The 22,235-nt window shown below is 36.7% G+C and overlaps 1 protein-coding gene across 1 annotated transcript in view; it reads right to left on the reverse strand.

Annotated features, from left to right (window-relative positions):
• The window catches only part of galnt18b (UDP-N-acetyl-alpha-D-galactosamine:polypeptide N-acetylgalactosaminyltransferase 18b), a 158,845-nt gene extending 137,167 nt beyond the window's left edge, over nucleotides 1-21,678 (reverse strand). Inside the window, exon 1 of the mRNA XM_007254660.4 lies at nucleotides 20,921-21,678. Coding sequence (XP_007254722.3) covers nucleotides 20,921-21,158 — 238 coding nt within the window. The 5' untranslated portion in view covers nucleotides 21,159-21,678. The remainder of the gene's footprint in view (nucleotides 1-20,920) is intronic.
• Nucleotides 21,679-22,235: the final 557 nt, after the last annotated feature.

Raw genomic sequence — 22,235 nt, forward strand, 5'->3', positions numbered from 1 at the left:
CTCATTGAAATTTTCACTAGATAACCTGCACCACCACAGCCATAAATCAGCCCAGAGAGGAGTCCTCACTCAGCCCAGCACCACACCTGATCAGACGGCTGACTGACACCGCCGTCCAAGAGGCACTCCTCACTCACAGTCTGTTTAGAGGGGACTCTGAACACACAACAGGTCTTTCACATTACTGTGACATAACTTTACATGTTCCCACAACTTCCCAGAGCTCTGGACCACTGCAGTAATTAACCTTGAACTGCTGATTATTAGAGGGAAGCAATGGGGACGGAAATTAGGAGCTACAGCTTCTTCCTCCTCCTCCTGCTGCTGCTGCTGAGCTCACAGGAGACACTGACACACTACTGTCTCACACACTCACACACTCACAGTCAGGTATTGAAGGGGACTTATTTTGTTTTTCCACTTGGTTCTCAACTGCCCTGTAAACACACAGCTGAAATAGCCAGCAGACTTCTTCTGAGGGAGGGATCTGTACCTACTGTCTGTGGCAAGTCAGCAGATGAGGTAGATGCAAGTTCTTTCAAATAATGAGTTTTGTGCATCTATTACAATTAAGCACAAAAATGTGCTTTTTCATGTTTTACCATTTTAAAAATAATATCATGTGGCTGAAAATTCCAATGCAATTCCAATCTATTTCTTTTTTATAACAAAATGTAATTTATATGCATGCACTAAATATGCTGTACTTCAGTCTTGTGGTTCCTTTTTTATGCTATTGTTTTTTAAAACAAAATCAGGAATAGACAGAAATGTTATATTTATATTAAATAAATTACCTTTTTTAAAATCTATTTCATTCCAGTAGTACATACTCTTAAAATTAATTATTAAAAGCTGATACAAGACAACTCGTCACATCACCAAGAATATCGCCATCGTAAAAAAAATACCCTGAGGCACTTTACCTAAGGCAATTTAAATGATTTTATCCCAATGTAGCAAACACATGCACTGTAGAATAGAATATAAAGAATATAGGGCATTATTAATATCATAACATAATAGGTCATTGACATCTGATGAAGCCTGCATTATATATAGCAATTATTATACAGAATGCATATTAAAGAATAAAAAGTATTCTCTGCTCAAGCAAAAGGTTTTTAAAACTGACAATTTAAATTCAATCTAGTTCACACATAAGAGCCTTATACTGAAAAACACATAAGATCTTTACATAATAATAATTAATGTGGAAAATGTTTTAGTCCCTGATATTCAATATGAACTGCATTATATAATATTCATTATATAATATAGACACCTTTGAGAATTCTCCCCTAATTTAAATATTACAGCACTAAAAGGACACAGTGGGAGAAAATGCATAATCATCCTGGAAATATAAGATACAAAAAAGCATGAAGTGAAAGTTTTAAAGAAGTAGTTTATTTTATTTTATTATTATTATTTTTTTTTACAATAGTTGAGGAACTTTCCTCAGAGTAAAACGTCACCATCTGGGTTCTTTATCCGCCTCTGTCTCTCTGTGTAATTCGCATCCTCATTAGAAATCAATGTGCGCTGGGCTTTGTAGTTTGTTTAATGGCTTAATTTAAAACGACTGACAAACAAATTAACACCATCTTCCCTCTTTCATTGGAAGCTATTTATTCTGTTTTACTTGATAGATCTCTTACCTCGTTCCACCAAACTGCAGCCGTCTGTACGTGAGCTACATGTAGACTATTACACTATTACAAGTACAGATTTACATGCTCCATGTTTCCACCAATAAAAACACAGACATCATTAAAGAAGAAAGAATGGCTCATACACTCATATCAACCATGATCTGGTCTATTTTCATACATAAGGTGCACCGGATTATAAGGTGCATTAAGTGACACTAGTAAGGATGCCTACATCGAAGTGAGTAAGGGTGTCGCCATGTTTCCCTTCTAATGGGGAAGCGCCTACGTAAACAAAACTGTAATTCTTTATATATAAAAAAAAAAATCAAACAAAGCGCTGGATGTTAATCTACACAGATTTCTCTCCTGAAAACTGTTTATTTAGGTGATTAAAGTGCTTCCGTTTATTTATTTATACAGTAAGCTTGGATTTTCTGAGGAACCATGAATGTTCCTGTGAGCATGAGCACTATCAGCAAGCAGTTTGTCCCACATATCTTATTTTAACTCTGAAAACACGCAGACTACAATCCAATATACTTGCCTATGAATGAAAAAAGAGCTACCGCTGCAGTTAGCGCTAATGCTAATGCTGCCGCACCCAGTCTTAGTGCTGAAGAAACTTCACTGATAACGCATAATGCTGTACTTCAGCGGAGTGGCTTTACTGCTCTTTAATACCTGACTGGTAGAGTTAATACATAAGGTGCACTATAGATTTTGAGGAAAATTAAAGAATTACACCGTTTAGTCAAAAAAATAGGTAAGCACATTTTGCTGGAATCGCACTACAGTACAACAGAATTCAATCTCTACATTTAATATATCCAGCATTTTCACACTTGGCCTGAATAAATAAGTCCGCAACTAGGACCGATTCTGGGCTTGTTTGGGAAAGAAGCATTGTCACTGGTTTGTTTTCACACACAAGAACTTCTTGCAAACCGCAAACCAAATGCACAATTAAATGCATCAATTTTCTGTGTTTTGCAAAAGCTTTGACCTATTCAATAACAATCAGCAAAAGGCCAGAGCAATATATGGTTTCAGCATAGATATCGCAATGTACACATGTGCAATAGCTCCAGTCATATCACAGTAAGCCTTTATAAGGAGATACTGATAGAAAGGGAATAAATGCTATAATTTGAACTAGTCACGTTAAAAAATGTACCAATAATACAACCCCACACACAGCACAGGGAGCGGATAGCTTTTACATTTACAGCAAAGACCACTTCAATAAAACACCCGACCACCGATTTCAGGAGGGCCAGAAATGTGTACTTTGAATTGCTTCCAAGCTAAAAAACAGCTTTTAAAGTTGACCAAACATATTGAAAAAAAGAGTAGTGCAAAAAAGACTAATGAAGGGCAGTGGTAAGCTATTGTATGGGACTGGGGAACAATTGGAGGTTTGGTGCATAGTACGCATCATATATACTATGGACAAGGACAAAAGTATTGGGTCACCTGCTTGGTCATGTTTTTTTTCTGAAATCAAAGTTATTATTGGTTTAAAAGATGGTATTGCATTTGCATTGCTACGAGGTTTCTATTGTACTTGAAGTTACTGAGGCCAGGATGCTGCATTATCACCCAAACCATCCCCAATTAATCCCATCCAAAAAGTATTGGATGGAGCACCATTATTCCAGAGAACCAACACAGTTCCACTTTTCCACAGCTCAATGTTGGAGGCTTAATACCCTTGTAACCCAAGGCTGGCATTAGGCATGGTGCCAATGGTTTCATTGTATTCATTCTCTGCTAGCTAGACAGTCCTATTCTTTTGGCAGTACTTCTCTTCAGAGACTAGACAAGCTGTGTGTTTACTTCTACACATCTATTACCAAAGGGTGCAACTTAAAAAGCTTTTATTAATACATTCATTAAAAGGCGTGTCGCACAAACATCTGGATATATTTTCTTGGATATTTGTCAAAAAGAATTAGGTAATAAGATCACTCCATTCCCAGCGAACTACTGAAATGTGATGAGTAAGAAGAGGACTCAACAGCCCTGCGAGGAGCCAAGTGCAGCTTACACTGCCAAGTTCATTATAACAACAACTGAATGCTAATAATCTAATCAGCCCTTAGACCGAGCGGCCTAATCAATAGACGCTGCGGAAGCCGCGCAGCTGCATGAAACACGAGACTGGAAATGTCCTGAGCTTTAAAAAGAAAGACTATAGAGGAGGAGGAAATCCACACAAAGGGCTGAAACCTAATAGGACTTCCTTCAGAAAGCAGGAGCTGAGTTCCATATCCAGTCATTTTAGTGCATCACTGCCTCCACTGACTCACAACAGGATACGAGAATCCACTGTGAACACCACTCGCACGTCAGTTCCATGGTAATAAAGCACCATTCAATCTTCCTATATCTGATACGATACATAAACTTTGTGCAAAGATTGATATCCGATACCATCGAATAACAAGAAAACACGATGTGGACAAAAACTGTGATCCAACACTGTTGAATTTCCCAATATTGATGTGAAACATCAGAAAATTTACATTCTAAATGAGTTGAAGCTGCACTATTTGTTTCCAGGATAAGAAGTAGTTTGGTTTGTGGTTACCGGGGACCTCTGCCTCCAATCTAGTTATGTCACATGATCAGAGTCAGCAGGGCAAAGAGCTCCCTCTGCAAAAGTATATGATTTGACATACAGCCCAGCCATTTACTTGTATACCTCACTATATAAAAAAAAACTGAATTTCTATTTATTTGTCACTACAATAATTAAAGCGTAAGTTTTGGGATTTAGGGCCCTCTCTGGTGAGAGCAGGTAATTGAATCGAGCATGAAGAAGAAACATTTTAAACTGGGAGGAGAGAGAGAGAGAGAGAGAGCTCAGTCAGAAACTTCACACTTTGGTTTTTCTATGAGTGAATGAGCTACTGAGCTCTGAGTTTCCTCTTCTGAAGTCTCCATTGCTCCACCAGCCGCTTGCGTTCAGGAAAACTGAGCCGGATCCTCTTTTAGAGGCTGTACGTGTGATGTAAATACGTAAAGACGCGTGGCGTGGATAGAAGAACTCCTGGGAAAAACAACCTGACACCCCAATTTTTAGAATTAATATAATAGGCTTGGCAGGGATGGTCAGTTAGCACACTGGTACCTTTAAACACTATATTTTATCCCTTCTCCATTTAAAAATGCTTCTTCTTGGGTTTAGAAACAAAATAATATGGACTGCCACTTTAACTATCCATTTATAAGCATTCAAAATTAAGTAAATAAACAAGAGAATGCAAGAAATCAAAGGATTTGCAATGATATGTGCAGCATATCTGTCAGTAACTAGGAAATAAAGCCTAGAGTACTAGGGCAGCCACAATGCTAACAGCTGGCCTCAGCAGGACCGAATCAGGTTAGCCTCAATGCTAACTGTTTTTCTGAGTTTAATTTGTCTCCGACCTTTAATAACAGTCTGAAGTCACTGCATTGGTTAGTCTGGATATGTTTTAGTTTTTGCTATGATATATGTATCATTGTCTGTAGCAATTTGGTTAAATAATGGATTAATCTCACGGAAAGGCCTATTTATCCAATACCAGTTCCAGAAAATGTTGTTAATGGTAACATTGCACTGTACCAACTGGAAAAAATATGGTTTGTTCTGACTGAGCATCTGGTTTTCCATGATATGAACCATTTAATAAGTAACTTCTGAAAATTTCACCTGATAGTTTCTAACAGTTGGAGGCCTAATACAGTGTGACCAGGCCAATTACCCACTTCCTTCAGCCCCTCAGCAGTAAAGGATGACGTCTTCACACTGATTGCTTTGAGGACTTACCTTTAAGTCCCAGCATGAAATGTGGAAATGATTGAGTATGTAGTAAAAAAGTCCAGCATGGCATTTTCATACCCTGCACTCCCTCTCTCTGCACACCATGTTGGAGAATGAGCGGGACGCATGGTGCTGGTACATGCCAGATGTGGCTTTACCAGCTGCTGGCTCCACCTGCGCGGAGGACAGGCTGTCTGGTCTCTCTGTCATGCAAGAAAAGCAAAGTGCCTCTCCTCAGTGAGCCCCTTATTTGCTTATTTTAGGAATTATCATATTTATCAGTGTCTAAATTAGAATTTTCAACTATTTATTATTTTAAGTAATTTGAATTTAAAATAAGCACAAAGTGACCAATCAAGATATTCTGATGCTTTTGTCCTAATTCAAGACATAAAATTTGGGATTTTTACTTGATTCTTGAAGTCTTACTTCACTCATTTTGAGAATTTGTGATTGCTTATTTTAAAACATATTACTAAAATAAAATCATAAACATATTAATTTATATTTATTTGTCTAGTTTTTGCCAATAGACTTTTTTTTCTATTAAAGCCCAATAAAATTTAATGGTGGAACATCTCTGATACTGTGCACTACCAAGCTGAGGAGTTGCATCACAGTGCTGGAGTTGACAGTTTAGCATAACCTGCTAATGCTAATTTGAAAACCTTTTTTTCTTGATTATTCACATCCTGTTGTTGTAGAATAAGGAATAAGCACTGATCTGATATAAGGATTAAAGAGATAACTCCTATACCATTAACAACATTTGCTGGTTCTGGTATTGGATAAATAGGCCAGTCCATGGGATTAATCCATTATTTCAACCAAAATGGCTACAGGAAATGATACATATATCATAGCAAATATTAAAACACACTGCATCTATCTATGTAATGCAGGGGGTTTGGCCAGATATTAATGATCAGAGAATAATTAATACACTCTCCAGAGTCACATGACTTCACATGACTACACACCTCCAAACTTAATGTAGCTTCAGATTAGATCAACAACAGTAGAGTGTAGAGAGACTCATGGAATGGAGAGTTTACATGACTGAGCAGCTCCATACAAGCCTCACCTTACCCAACACCAATGCCGGCCAGCAGATTCTTTTGGAAATATAGTGTTAATACATGTAAACATGTAATCCCAAAAAAAAAAAAAATAACAACAGATCAATAACAGTATGATAACTACATATCTAGCTGTGAAAATAGATTTATTTTACTAAATATGCAGGAGAGTTAAGCGCCTGCCTGCTGCTTCAGTGGGTCCTTGGCTAATAGGTAAAATGATGAATACATAAAAAGGTTTCTTCTTGGTCGCGTCGCACCACATGACATTTCAACAAATGGACAGACATTTGTTTGTATATTATTATGAATGAATAAAATAACACTGCAGAGAAATTATGCAAATTATACAAACCAATTATGTACAAAATGTTTGCACTACGGACCACTCTGAAAACTGCGTCAAATACAGCAGAAAATAAAGATAAACAGATTTAAAAGTAATTTCAAAGATTTTTTTCCAAAACAGCCGTCATAGCTGGACAGTCGCATCACATGATATTTGGACAGTTTCAATAATATAAAACTTCATTTTTGAAAAAGGTTAGGTTTATATACAGTATAGTTACTACATATATGGTATATGGTACATATAATATTTAGGATATTTGTATGTACTAGTGTATCTCAAAAATTAGAATATTAGAATATCATTGAAAAATTACTTTATTTCAGTAATTCAGTTAACAAATGTGAACTGAATATATTATATAGATTATACTTATATATTATATAGATGTATTAAACACAGAGTGATCTATTTTAACCATTTATTTCTTTCATTGTTGATTATGGATTACAGACAGTGAAAACCCAAAAATCAGTGTCTAAGACAATTGGAATAGGATATAAGATTACCGTATTTTTCGGACTATAAGGCGCACCGTATTATAAGGCGCACGATGAGTGAACGGTCTATTTTTAGTGTTAGTCCATACACAAGGCGCACTGGATTATAAGGCGCACTAAATGAAACTTTATTTATATCAGTAACAATAACTCTGAGCAATAAATCCTTCACAATATCTGTGAAAAATAACAACATCTCTGAGCAATAAATCAACAAGCACAGCAAGTACGTATTACTCCGCGACGCTCCTGACAACGGTAGCCGCAACGCTCCGACAGACCATAATATTATGTTGAAGCACAGCAAGTACGTATTACTCCGCGAGGCTCCTGACAACGGTAGCCGCAACGCTCCGACAGACCATAATATTATGTTGAAGCACAGCAAGTACGTATTACTCCGCGACGCTCCTGACAACGGTAGCCGCAACGCTCCGACAGACCATAATATTATGTTGAAGCACAGCAAGTACGTATTACTCCGCGAGGCTCCTGACAACGGTAGCCGCAACGCTCCGACAGACCATAATACTACTTGAAGCACAGCAAGTACCGCATTACTCCGCGAGGCTTCTGACTATAATAGCGTGTTGTGCCGAATTCGGTGAATAAAACGGTTTTAAAACAGAGATAAAGATTGGATAAGTTTCATTTCTGGATGAAGTGATTTCCAGCGCTGTTTGGATATAACTGTGGATTATAGGAGACTGGATTGATGGATTCTCTTTAGTCTGGACGCGTTTTGAAGGTAGGACCTGTGGCTGAGCGCGGGTGTGTGTTCGGGGGGTGGCGGCAGTGACCGGAGGTTACCCCAGGACAAAAGGAGAGCCTTTTATTACTGGAAACATGCGCTCTGACGCAGCTCTAATTCATGAAACATACATCCTACAGTAAAAGCACAGTTCTGGAATCCGGAAAGCCAGACGGTTCGAATGGTGTATGACATGACCGCATTCGATGAAATATGGACGAACGATAAACGCAAATATGAGAGTTATGAATTATTAAAATCATAACCAAGGCATATTTCGCCCTAAATGTTTATTTTCTGAAAGGATATTCCGCTAAATAGGCTAAATAGCTCAAAAGCAGAGATTCTAAGCTTTAAAATGGTATATTGGATGTCTATATTGAACCTGTAACTGTTCATAACTATTCAGAAACACAGCCAGTTATGAAATATTAAATATTTCTGGCCCGCTGGTGGGCCAGCGCGTGTTAAGAGGTTAACTTTACTTAGAAGTGGGCGCTAAAAAGAAACAGTTTGTTCTATTACCCCAGAACGGGTGGAAAGGAAAGTTTACCGGCACCTTGTTCTGGCCACGGAGCTACAGTGGAAACTAGCTACCCTGAGCCACAGCCGAGAGGCAGTACGGCAGTCAAAGGTAACCGCGCGCTAGCCCAAGAGGGGGATCTTTTTCTGGCGTGGGTGAGGAATTCTGCACAACAGAGCGCCGTGTACCACATAAAAATCGAGGTCAGTAAACACAAGCAAAATCCATACACAAGGCGCACTGCATTATAAGGCGCAATGACGATTTTTGGGAAAAAATAAGTATTTTAAGTGCGCCTTATAGCCCGAAAAATACGGTAATCTGTACTTTTGGCAGTGTGGGCAGTTCACCAAGTCCTGCTGGAAAATGAAATCCGCATCTCTATAAAAGTTGTCAGTAGCAGAGGGAAGCATGAAGTGCTGTAAGATTTTCTATGAAAACAAAACTGCACTGACTTTGACTTGATAATAAAACACAGTGGATCAACACCAGCAGATGACATGTCTCTCCAAACCATCACTGATCATCAGTAAATGTTACATTTCATTTGAAAATCAAGGGGATTTCATTTTCCAGCAGGAATTGGAACACTGCACACATTGACAAAATTACCAATCCATAAAAAAGCCATAATAAATCAACAATAAAAGAAATAAACGCTTACAATAGATTGCTCTGTATGTAATACATCTGTATAATATATGAGTTTCACATGTTGAACTGAATTACTTGAATAAAGCAACGTTTTTTGAGATGCACTAGTACATAAATCTATTTTAACTGGAACAAATCAGTCAAGTCAGTCAAACCAATTTGGCATTGCATCATTGAGCTATTTGTGGAAACTGCAAAAAAACAGCAGTTCTGATAAGAGTAACTGTTTTTGTGATTGCAAATTCCTTATCCATATCTGGCAAGTTTAACCCTGTTTGGTGGCAAGATATGGGCTTTTTATAGAGCAAATGCAAGAGTAACTTCAGTGCTTAGTCACTTCTGGCTTATATATCTACAGCTCCACTGATTATAATGGGAGAGATCTGATTTTCAAGGACAAGGTCTTATCAGGACTGGGGTTCAGGGTTACATTTGTGTGTTAAGCCGAAAGAGAAGTCTGGGTTTAAGAAGAGCTTAACTACATTGCCTAAAATGGCAAATAAGTGTTTAAGAAGAAAAAATAAATAGTTTTGTAACCGCACAGGGCATCTCACAATACAATATCACAATACTGTGATTCTGTGTTACTCAATATATCACAAAACAATTCTCTGCAATAATTCACACAGTCTGAATTGAATAGAATAAAACATTCCTAAATAAGTAAATACCAGGAATTACGGATTTATTGGAGTCAATATTCTTTAACACAGGTTTACTTATTCATTTGATTATAGCGCCACCATGTGGTGTAATGAAGCTTTAACTGTGATAAGTCTAATTGATGAGTCAAGGATAGTTTTTTTAGAGTTTAGAGTAGAGTTCAGATTCTCTGTCCCAAAACGATCCGAGCCCCGACCTGAACTCGGGCCGGTTTGGGACGAGATTCCCCACCCCTTTCCTCAGGCCGGGTCGTCCCGGGAATAAAGCTATGGTGTGATAAACACAGTATAGCAAAGTAATAAATTAAACAATGTTTTAAATGTAAAAAGTTGCACAAGTTAGAATGTTATTATCACGCAGCCTTTTTCACTTGTCCGCATTCGACTTGCAGTGCTGTGTGTAGCTGTTCTTAATAAACATGGTTCTTAAATAACAGGTCCATGCTTCTTCAGTGTTGCAATGTTAACTAACATCAGTCTGAACAGATTTCGCTTATTCAAACAGTCTGAAAATGTTTTTAAAAAACTCAGTTTTAAAGCTCTACTTACTAAAAATGTCGGGTTTAAATCGGGCTCAGGCTAATAACATAAGGGCAGAACGGGCAGAGGCTCGGGCCGATCTAAGCTCTAGTTTAGTGTGCTTATTTTATACAATACAATTATCAATATTTGACACCACGTACTGATAATGTATCGCAAACAAAAACAACAATATATATTGAGATATAGATATTTTGCCCCACTGCTATTTAGGGGTGGGCGATATGGCTCTAAAATAATATCACGATATTTTAGGGTATGTTTGCGATAACGATATACTTGGCGATATAGGAAAACTTAAATAATTCATTCATTTCAGGAATATAGTATAATAGTATAACAGTATAATCATAACGTGGAAAAATAAATAATATAGCATAAAATAATATAATGCAGCAAATAATATTGCAGAATATTTAGTGCATGCATATAAACTGCAAACTAAAACAATTATACAATAAATAAACCTAAAGCTTCACAGTAAATAATAGACTACTTTTAAGACAGAACAGCCCTATTATCACGATATGGATTTTTATTATCACGATATTTCTGTGTCACGATATATTGTATACCATATAATATTGCCCACCCCTACTGCTAATGTGCAATGGCAAAATTAAATAAGATTTATCTGTGGATAAGCATGTTTAACATTTGGTATACAAATGTTTTGAGCAATTTGTTTCAGTTCTGAAAATGTATTTAATTGAACCCCTACAAAATATATTTGTCCTACAAAGATAAAACAATCTGAAAGAGCAAAGGTGTCTTCGGGATGATGTCCAAAAGTGTCTTCATTGAGCTGTAAGCATCTTCCCTGAAGTGTTGAGACTAGAGAAATCTGTCCCTAATGCACTCGCTTCGCCCAAAGCCTTCCAGCAGCGTCTGCCAGTGCCAAACTGTAAAACGTGCCTGTGGCTGAAGCGAGGGAATGTTTGCTTAAGTAATCAGCCGAGCGTAGCCTCCTCTCGGCTCAGTGGGGTCCATTTGCGCCCGGGATTCAGCGGTGGGTGCCACCCTGTCTGCTTGAAAGCTCTTACAGCCACAACAGATTCAGACGAGTTCCTAAACAGGAGCCTGGGCTGCCCGATTCACCAACCAGAGCTGGAAGTAAATCACTTTTAACTTCTACTAGCCTGGAATTAATGCACGCTCGGATCTGTCTGACTGAGAGAGTACACTGGAATTTCAGGGGTATACAGTATACACAACGATCAAGCATAACATTAACACCTTAACAACTCCCTGTTTAAACACCATTACTCATTTTTATAAAGCAGCATTTTGTAGTTCTACAATAGTTGCATACTGAAGTTCTGTTTCTCTGCATACTGCATTATTGCTATCCTCCTTTCACCCTGTTCTTCAGTACTCAGGATCTCACAAAGCAGCTATTGTTATAATTTGGGTGGTGGGTCATTCTTCTCAGCACTGTAGCGACATTAACTGGTAGGCCTGTCACGATAATTACACTAGCAACTTATCGTTTAACAAACAGACATGACCTCAATCATCTTAATAATCGTGATAATATTTACAACACACTTACAAAAAACTATATATGTAACAGTAAAAAGTAGGGGAGGGCAACGTGGCCCTAAAATAATATTACAATATTTATTCATGGTATTTTTGCAATAACGATACTATTTGAGATATAACAAAACACTAAATTAAAAGAAAAAAAAAAAAAAAAAAAAAAAAATATATATATATATATATATATATATATATATATATATATATATATATATATATATATATATATATATATATATATATATATATTTCAAGATTTTTTTTTACTATTGCATACAATATGATATGGCACACCCCTAACTGAGATATTTAAAAAATACATGAATTTTATTAGATTTGTAACAGCAGAAGACAATGATCCAGAATGTCATGATACTAATAATAATGCACTCCAAATATCTCCATATATCTGAGACTGGACAGGTATCAATCAACCAACCTTTATTTCCACTCAGAAACACACTGAGGGTAACCCTTATTTTTAATGCAGCTGAGCATTACATTTACAAAATTACAAGGACTGAAAAATAAGTTTACAGTATAAAAAACAGCAATAAATATAACATTTAATTAAGAGGAAATAAAATAATTAAGAATAAAAATATATGCAGACAGGCTAAAATGTAAAGCAATAAAACAGAGATAAATATTTAGAATAATAAAATATAACTACAATTAAAGAAATATAATCTGTGTCTAGTAGATATATAATGGGAAATGAGAACAGTGTGAATTTTTCTTTTGCGAAAAACAGTAAAAAAAAAGTAGTACCCTGATGTGATAATTACGGGTGGGTGACATGGCACCATATTTCAGGGTATAATCATATTCAAAAATGTTGGCGATATTATTGTGTACAATACAATATAGCCCACTCCTAGTAAGCAGTATTTTAGTCAGACCAGTATCAATGCTTCAATAAACTCCATAGACTCCATACACACTCTTAGCCCTTTACGACCAAACCAACTATTTGAAGTCTTGCAAATAGTGAGCCGCAGTTTTTGCATAATCTTTAGTCTGTGACTAAAAAAAAAAGTCTATTTAAAGTCTTTTTTCAGAGTCTTTTCGAAGTCGTGTAGTGTATGGAGCGCATACACTACACTTGTTTTGTTGTGATCTATCCTGTGAGGTCCTGAGTATTGAAGAATGGTAAAGGAGGATAACAATAAAGTATATAGAGAAACACATACAGGACTACAATCTGTAATTATTATAGAAATACAACGTTTTCTATATGCCCAGTGGAGCTAAAACATAAAATAGACACCGGGTGTAGAAAAAAAAGCAGGTGGTCATAATGTTTTGGTTAATCAGTGTATCTCTCCAGCACACCCACCCTCTATTACACGGAATGTTAGTAAAAAGTGAGGACAGACTAGAGACCAGACCAGACCAGACACCGTGGCAGCAGCAGCTAATCTACTGGAAGACAAAAGCGTTCTGTTACAGATTTAAAGCCACAGTGAGGAATTTCTGAACACAGTAACACAGTTACCTCTGAAGAAACAGCCCCTCGGACGAGGCTGAGACACGCTGTCCTCCTCCAACTCACAGACACGGCTCTGAACGGAACTTCCACCACAGAGCCACGCTAAGCTCTTAATGACTTAAGCTCTTAAGGACTTTCAATTTGTTTATATTCCTAAACAATAGTGACAAAAAACCTGGGCTGCTAAAAATCCCCTCTGAATAAAATGATTATACACCATTAACCATTCGCCAGACTCTGAAATGAACACGATGTTAAACCAGATATTAAAATCCAAAGGGTGACGTTAGTGAAACAGTCCCAAATAATGAGCCATTCGTCATGCTATCTTTTAATCAAGTCCTCCCAGTGTCTGTACAGCTGAAGAGCTGCGGAAACTTCACACTTCACCTCAAAGTGCTGCTAGGTTTTTTTATACTCTGCTGGTCTTCAACTGTATATAGAATTTACCACAGGAGAAAGGACTGTGCAGGGAAAATGTGCAAGAAAATGATTCAAGCTCTTTCACTATAGGTGTTTTCACAACTGAAAGTTCGGAAAAGAGTTTGCACCAATGTTTTGTGTGCTTTATTCCTGTTTTTTTATTATTATGGAGTTTTTTCCTCTTCAAGAACACAGATGCTGCAAAGTTTTGAGGAGATTGTCTTCACGGTTAGAACATCATGACATAATTGTTATTGGGGGCAATGTGCTGAGATAATATTGTGAGATGCCCTGTAATTTCCACCCCTAGTGCATATTGTTATACTGATATATTTGCACTGTCAATACACACTTTCATTCCCCAAAAACTGTGAACTTTAAGTACTTTATGCACTCATTCACTTTACCAGCCTTAAGCTATATACCTTATTTGCACTACTGTTATACAGGTTCTATTTATACTGTCATCCCATCTCAATCACCGTCAATATTGCACTATTGTCTTTTGTCTTACGTATGTTTATTGTGTCTTGTTGTATTGTACATATAGTGTCTCCCACTCTTTTATATTATATATCTATTTCTTTTTACTTATATTTATATATCTATTTCTCCCCCACACTACTGCACCTTGTTTTTGTCTCATGTATGTCTATTTGTGTCCCTGCTGTATTGTACACATAGTGTCTCCCATTCTCTCTTTTATTATTAACTCATTTATTAATATAGGCTTAATTAAATGCAAGAAAAAAATAGAAATGGGGATTATTAAGGTCAGATAAAATGAGGTCAGGTCCATATACTATGATGTGTCAATAACATAAATAATGTAATGGCCTGGAATCAAACAGCAGCAATGGAATCTGTCTGTCATTATCAGCACAGTGATTGCAGAGCTACAAAGAACTGTTATAGGATGTAAACAGTGGTTTTTAATAAGCTTCTTGTGCACTTGTTGAGTTGTTGAGTTACTTTGAGCCTGGATAACGGTGTAAAGAGATTTATCGGGGCAAAATATGCCCAGATACGGTCGTTGTACAGAGTGCTGGGCAAAAAGAACAACATTACTGGATCTCGGGAAGCTGCGGGAGAGCGGAGGTGTGCTATTCATCAAAGGTAAGTACATTTTACCATGTTTTACTACAGCAAAAGTCCATTTTACACCAGAGTTCTTCTTTAACAACCCAACGTTACGTTAATGAGGTCCTGCAACCGGTGACTCTACCTTTTCTGAACACAGATACTTTATTCAAGGCCAGCTGCATTAACAGACCTATCCCTGACTGAAAATGTGTAAGATGCAATTGGACGAATTATAAAAACACTTCTAAATCACCTCTATTGCAACATCTACAAGAACTGTGTGAGAATATTGGAGCTGCATGGGATGGATTATCACAGAACACCATTAGGAACCTCTACATCTCCATGCTGAAACAACTGGTATGTTGGCCTGTTATACTTGCATTACACAGTACTTCTGTATATGCAAGACTACAAAATATGACCAAGAGTTAAAGCCCATATCAGTCTTAATGTTTAATCATTTATTGTTCCTAGCAACCTTTATCCTCCTTCCAAAAATCACTGCAAGCCGACATGTCCTCCAGGGTGAAACTATTTTGGCAGCTGTTGCTTTGATAACGAGTTTAAAGAGCTTTAGAATTTGATTTAGACAAATGTTCCTGTTCCTTTTCCTTTAGCCTGTTAGCAATGCTGTGTTTCATTCATACTTAAGTTACTTTATGCAAGAAAAGAAGTCCAATCTGCCATTACCCAGCAGGAGCAAAGTACATTTGCCCTACTTTAATAATAACTCAGGTTGTGAAAATTGGTCTGCTCTCAGTTAAATCTCCATAAGTCCAACAAGGCTTTCAGGAGAAAGTGTGAAATTTAATTAGAGCTGCATTGTGATTCAGCACTTCCATACAGGTGGAATAACATTAATAATTCAACAATCAAATGTCCTATATTTATGCTCTTTCATGTTCTAGATTAGAAGAATGGATAATCACATACAGTGGTAATAGCAGTGCATAGTATTTATTCTCAAACAAACGCTGATCAGCATGTCCAGTCTAAGAAAATACATTTATTTTAGTTATAATTCAACTAACCAGTTTTTTTTTTCCACACTCACTTTATAAGTTACAAGATCAGCCGTTTCTGACTATTACAGACCTTACAGTCTACATTAAATAAGTAACTTAGAGCATTTTCAAAACTAAAAGTCTGGAGCAGAGTCCACACTAAGGTTTGTGTCTTTGTTACATTTGTATATACAGTATTTGATCCAGCTAGTTTAGGTTTCACAATGCAGTTTCGTTTAAAGCAGACTAAAGAACTTTACTTCATCCTGTTATTGTCAGCTCAGTGGGAGGAGTCTCTCTATACTTCATATTAATTGGTTTATAGAATATTAATTAGGAGTTCGACTTTGAGTTGCTTTGCTTTCAGGTGTTGTGCTAAATTCTAGCCTAATGCAGACTGAGAGGAAGCCAAACATATCCCATTGTGAACGCATTTCAAACTATCACATTTGCATAAAACATCTTTCATCTTTCACACACTCTAATATGTGGTTGGACCGCCTTTAGCTTTGATTGCAGCACTGTGCACTCACTGTGGCATTGTTTCAATAAGCTTCTGCAATGTCAAGATTTATTTCAATCCAGTGTTGCTGGATTCATTTTTCACCAAGATCTTGCAGCAGCATTGATGATGATGGTAGAGTCTGACCACTGCACAAAGCAGCTCTTCTCCATCCAGCACATCCCAAAGATTCTCAATGAGGTTAAGATCTGGACTCTGTAGTGAACTCTCTCTCAATCCATGTGTGAAAATGATAAATGATGATCTCATGCTCCCTGAACCTGAAACTCTTTCACAATTCCAGCCCCATGAACTCATGACATTATTGTCATCTTGGAATATGGCCGTACCATCAGGGAAGAAAAAAATCCATTGATGGAATAACCTGGTCTATATTCAGTATATTCAGGAAGTCAGCTGACCTCATTCTTTCAGCACATACTGTTGCTGAACCTAAACCTGCAGACCAACTGCAGCAACAACCAACCCCACATCATTACTTACTTACATCCAGGTGGAGACGTTTTTTGTCCAGGCTGTGTAGATGGACTGCTGAGGGCCTGCATACCATTCCTGCTACACTGTGTATTGTATATTTACCTCATCTATTATTTACCGCTGTATCTGCAGCTACTTATTCTCAGAAAGTACATGCATTACAGGTTTCACAAGGAACGCAATACTGAATCTCGGTTTATTTGAATAACAGCAATAGAGGTATGTAGTCTGAAATCATCCCTCTCGCTAAAAGGTTCATTTCCAGGAAAAACAAAACACACAGGAATTTTGGAACATCTGTTATCTTCTCTCTGTGGGTGTTAGATTATTAGTTTCCATTATCATCTAGAATAATAAAACATGGGCACAGTGTTCCCTTCATTTCAATAAGACCTAGATCAGCTTTACTGTGGGAAAGAGATACTATCCCCAAAAAAAATAACACATTCATTTACATTAATTCATTACACACATTACACATTTAGGAGTTTACTACTATCCAGTATTTTATTTTTTTTTACTTTTGAGCATTGCTGTGGGGATTTGGTTGCAGTTTACGCTGTCATGGTTCTGTGTTTGACCCAAATAAATGGAAAACATTTTAAAATAGCTTAGCTAACTACAGTACTGGACTAAACAAAGTTATACAACTGTTTATTAGCTAGCTTGGAAATAATAGAGCTTCAGCAGATGAACCTTTAGTCCTGTAGTACCACGCTAGTGTTTGGCTTTATGTGCAAAAGCTCTCCAAGACATTTTAGAGTATTTAATGACATCATATGTAGTAGCCCAGTGTGACTAAAATCAATTAAACAGTCATTTAAAGAGCTAAGCCAGCAAGAGTGAATTAAGAAGTACTGGACTAAAGAAAGCTAGCTATTAGCGGTGGGCGATATGGCTCTACAATAATATCACGATATTTCAGGGTATTTTTGCGATAACGATATACTTGGCGATATAAGAAACCTAAAATAATTAATTAATTTCAGGAATATAGTATAATAGTATAACAGAATAATCATAATGTGGCAAAATAAATAATATAGCATAAAATAATATAATGCAGCAAATAATATTGCAGAATATTTAGTGCATGCATATAAACTGCAAACTAAAACAATTATACAATAAATACACCTAAAGCTTCACAGTAAATAATAGACTACTTTTAAGACAGAACAGCCCTATTATCAGGATATGGATTTTTTTTAATATCATGATATTTCTGTGTCATGATATATTGTATATGATATAATATTGCCCACCCCTACTAGCTATATACAACTGTTTTAACATGTGAAGTGGATAATGTTTGTAGGTCGGAATATATCCACAACTTAGCACTTCAGCAGGTGAACCTTCAATAATCAACAATGCTAAATAACCAGCAGTCCCTTTATTAAGCTTTATGGGGTGATTCACACTTTTACATGCTTTCTAATAAATTTGCATTGCATTGCATGTGTAGTAGCTTATATAAAGAGCCAGTAAAATAACCACAACTTAGCAGTTCAGCAGGTAAACCTATAATACTCAACTCAACTCAACCAAAAGTCAATTTTAAAGCTTTATGAAGAAGGTTTAATAATGAATTTTGAAGCCTTGCATTATATTCAATCATGGTACTGTGTCTAAAATGAGAGCCTCGCTACCCTGATAGCAAAAAAAACATTGGTTGCACATTTAAACCAGAGTTTTGAGTCCTATAAGACATGAAAATCAAAGGGTTTAGGGTTATCATTTCACACTAATAATAATCATGAAAATCTCATTCTCATGTATTTAAGGACATGTTTCAAGTGATAGTACTGTAGCAATTTGGAGAAAGGCAAGTCAAACCTAGGAAAAATCTCTATTAATAAAATATAAACCAGATTTTGGAGTCATTTAAAAGCAGTAAATCAAACTGTTATCAAATAACAAAAAATCCATGAAGAACACATTCCGAACTATTAATCATGAAAGTTATAAGTGATATCACTGTAGTAATTTGGAGCAATGGGAGGTCAAACTTTGGAAAAATGTCCATTTGGTTTTGCATAAAGCAGAATCTGGAGTTGGATTAAAGGAGCAAACCAAACTGTTATCAAATGACGTAATTACATCCTTGAAGAAGTCACGTATAAAAGTAGCTAAATCAAACTTATCAAATTAAACCATTAACTACAAGAAGAACCCATTCTGTACTATTATTCATTAAAGTTATAAAAGTAATATTACTGTAGCCATTTGGACTAATAGGATATCAAACTTAGGCAAAATGTATATTCTGTTTTGCATAAACCAGAATTTAGAGTCATATAAAAGCAGCAAATCAAACTCTTATCAAATGACACAATTATATCCTAGAAGCAGCTTTTCTGTACTATTAATGTAAAAAAAGGGGGAAAAACATCTATTTGTAAAAAGAAGCATTTATGTATTATTAATCTTAATCTTAAGTATCAAGGAGTAGGAGGAGGTCAAACCTAGGAAAAATATTCATATATATTCGTATATTCATAAAATTTAAACCAGATTTTGGAGTAGTATAAAGGAGAAAATCAAACTTATCGAATAAAACTATTAATATTCCATACAAACAGTAACATATTCCATAATATTAATCATAAAAGTTATAAGTGATATTACTGCAGCAATTTGGAGCAATGGGAGGTCAAACTTTGGAAAAATGTCCTTTTGGATTTGCATAAACCAGAATTTGGATTGGATTAAAGGAGCAAACCAAACTGTTATCAAATGACGTAATTACATCCTTAAAGAAGCCTCGTATAAAAGTTGCAAAATCAAACTTATCAAATTAAACCATTAACTACAAGAAGAACCCATTCTGTACTATTATTCATTAAAGTTACAAAAGTAATATTACTGTAGCCATTGAAAAATAGAAAAAATTATATTCTGTTTTGCATAAACCAGATTTTGGAGTCGTATAAAAGCAGCAAATCACACTGTTATCGAATAAAACAATTAAATCCATGAAGAACATATTGCATAATATTAATCATAAAAGTTATAAGAGATATTACTGTAGCAATTTGGATTAATGGGATGTCAAACGTAGGAAAAATGTATATTCTGTTTTGCATAAACCAGAATTTAGTCATATAAAAGCAGCAAATCAAACTCTTATCAAATGACACAATTATATCCTAGAAGCAGCTTTTCTGTACTATTAATGTCAAAAAAGGGGAAAATGTCTATTTGTAAAAAGAAGCATTTATGTATTATTAATCTTAATCTTAAATATCAAGGAGTAGGAGGAGGACAAACTTAGGAAAAATGAATATTCATAAAAATTTAACCAGATTTTGGAGTCGTATAAAAGCAGCAAATCACACTGTTATCGAATAAAACAATTAAATCCATGAAGAACATATTGCATAATATTAATCATAAAAGTTATAAGTGATATTACTGTAGCAATTTGGATTAATGAGATGTCAAACTTAGGAAAATAGCAATTCAAACTGTTACCAAATGACACCATTATATCCTTAAAGAAGCTTTTCTGTACTGTCAATGACTTAAGTATCAAGTGATATTACTGTAGCATTTTGGAGTAAGTGGAGGTCAAATTTAGCTTTTACATAAACCAGAATTTATCATGATAAATTACTGTCTTTTCTATTAACATGGACCTTCAGTAGCCTACTCATATGCTAACCCAGGTAAATATTCAGCTGAAATGTTTTAAGCCTAAATACCCACAATATTATCAAACATTTGGCTCAAAACATAAAACAAGACAAACATTCCAGCCAAAAGAAAACAGTAGTCTAGAATCAGGCTGATTTGAACTCCAGCAGCCCGCAGCTCTCTGTAAAAGCTCAGTAAAGCTCAGGAACTCACCCTGTATGTGCTGATTAACGACGTTCTCCAGCCGGTCCAGCCGCTCGATAATCCGCAGAGTTTCCCCCTTTTTGTCGCCGTCCAACTTTCTGGCCGGGACCGGAACCGGGACTTTAATATACACGCTGGCGATGTAGTTGGTGACCCAGCCGACGTACAGCAGGCACACGATGTTGGTCATGCCGCTGAGGATCACACACGTCGACACTAAAGTTTTGGTTCTCCTGGTACAGGCCATGCCCACATGCCTGCCCGCGGCGGCTCAGCCTCCGCCCGCAAGTCGCTGCTCGGCGCCTCTGCTCGGCGAACAGGTGCGGGGCTGCGCGCCTGCCTGCCTGGATCTTTCTTCCCTGGATCCTCCTTCCCTGCCTCACTCACCTCAGCCTGTGTGTGTGTGTTTTGAGACTGTGTGTGTGTGTGTGTGTGTGTGTGAGTGTGTATGTGTGTGTGTGTGTGTATATATTAGTGTTTTTTTTTTTTTAAAGACCCAGAAAGCTAAATGAATCCAGCGGTCACACCGCGCACTCCACGCCGCCTGCAGCGTCTCTCAATCCCGCCCGAAATATCTCGCTCTCCGCCTCCCCGTCCGTGTCAGTTCCTCCGGTTTTTCTCCCCTACGACAACTCCTCAGTTCCTCCCGGCCCGGTTTCGCACTTCCCCGCGGACACTTCCACATAAACCGGCGCTAAATAAAACAAAATAAGCAGCCCGCTCTCGCGTCCAGCACGCGCTAACCTCCTCACCCCGTCCATCGCCAAACACTCAGCAACGTGTTATAGGAAGGGGGCGGGGCCTCGGGGGCGGGGTTATGGTAATTTTTCTCATCCTTCTCAGCCAATCGGAGGGGGAAGGCTGTTTTTACCTGAGCAGAATAGTGTAAACACACACTAGAGGTGGGTGATATGGCTCTAAAGTATTTAATATCACGATCTTCTATGGTATTTTAATTTTAATGATACTTAAACGATACTTGATACTGGCAATATGACAAAACACTGATTTAAAAAAATCTTTTAAAAATGCACTACTGCAACCAGGGTTAATTTCATTAACAAATTTCATTAACTTTGACGGAAAATCTTCATTGACGACCTATTTTTCATGACAAAAATGAGACAAAAACTAAATAAAGATTAATACTATAAATAAAATGTGACTGAAACTAATACATATTTTAGTCTAAAGACTAAGACTAAATCAAAATCAAAATCACCTGTCAAACAAAATGAAAAAAAAAGAGTACAATTATGAAAAGAGTACCTTTGTACTTATATAGTACATCTACATCTGTTTTTCATTGTGAATGTTTTTATAT

This window comes from Astyanax mexicanus, chromosome 16, assembly GCF_023375975.1.
Source record: "Astyanax mexicanus isolate ESR-SI-001 chromosome 16, AstMex3_surface, whole genome shotgun sequence".
Lineage (NCBI taxonomy): Eukaryota > Metazoa > Chordata > Actinopteri > Characiformes > Acestrorhamphidae > Astyanax > Astyanax mexicanus.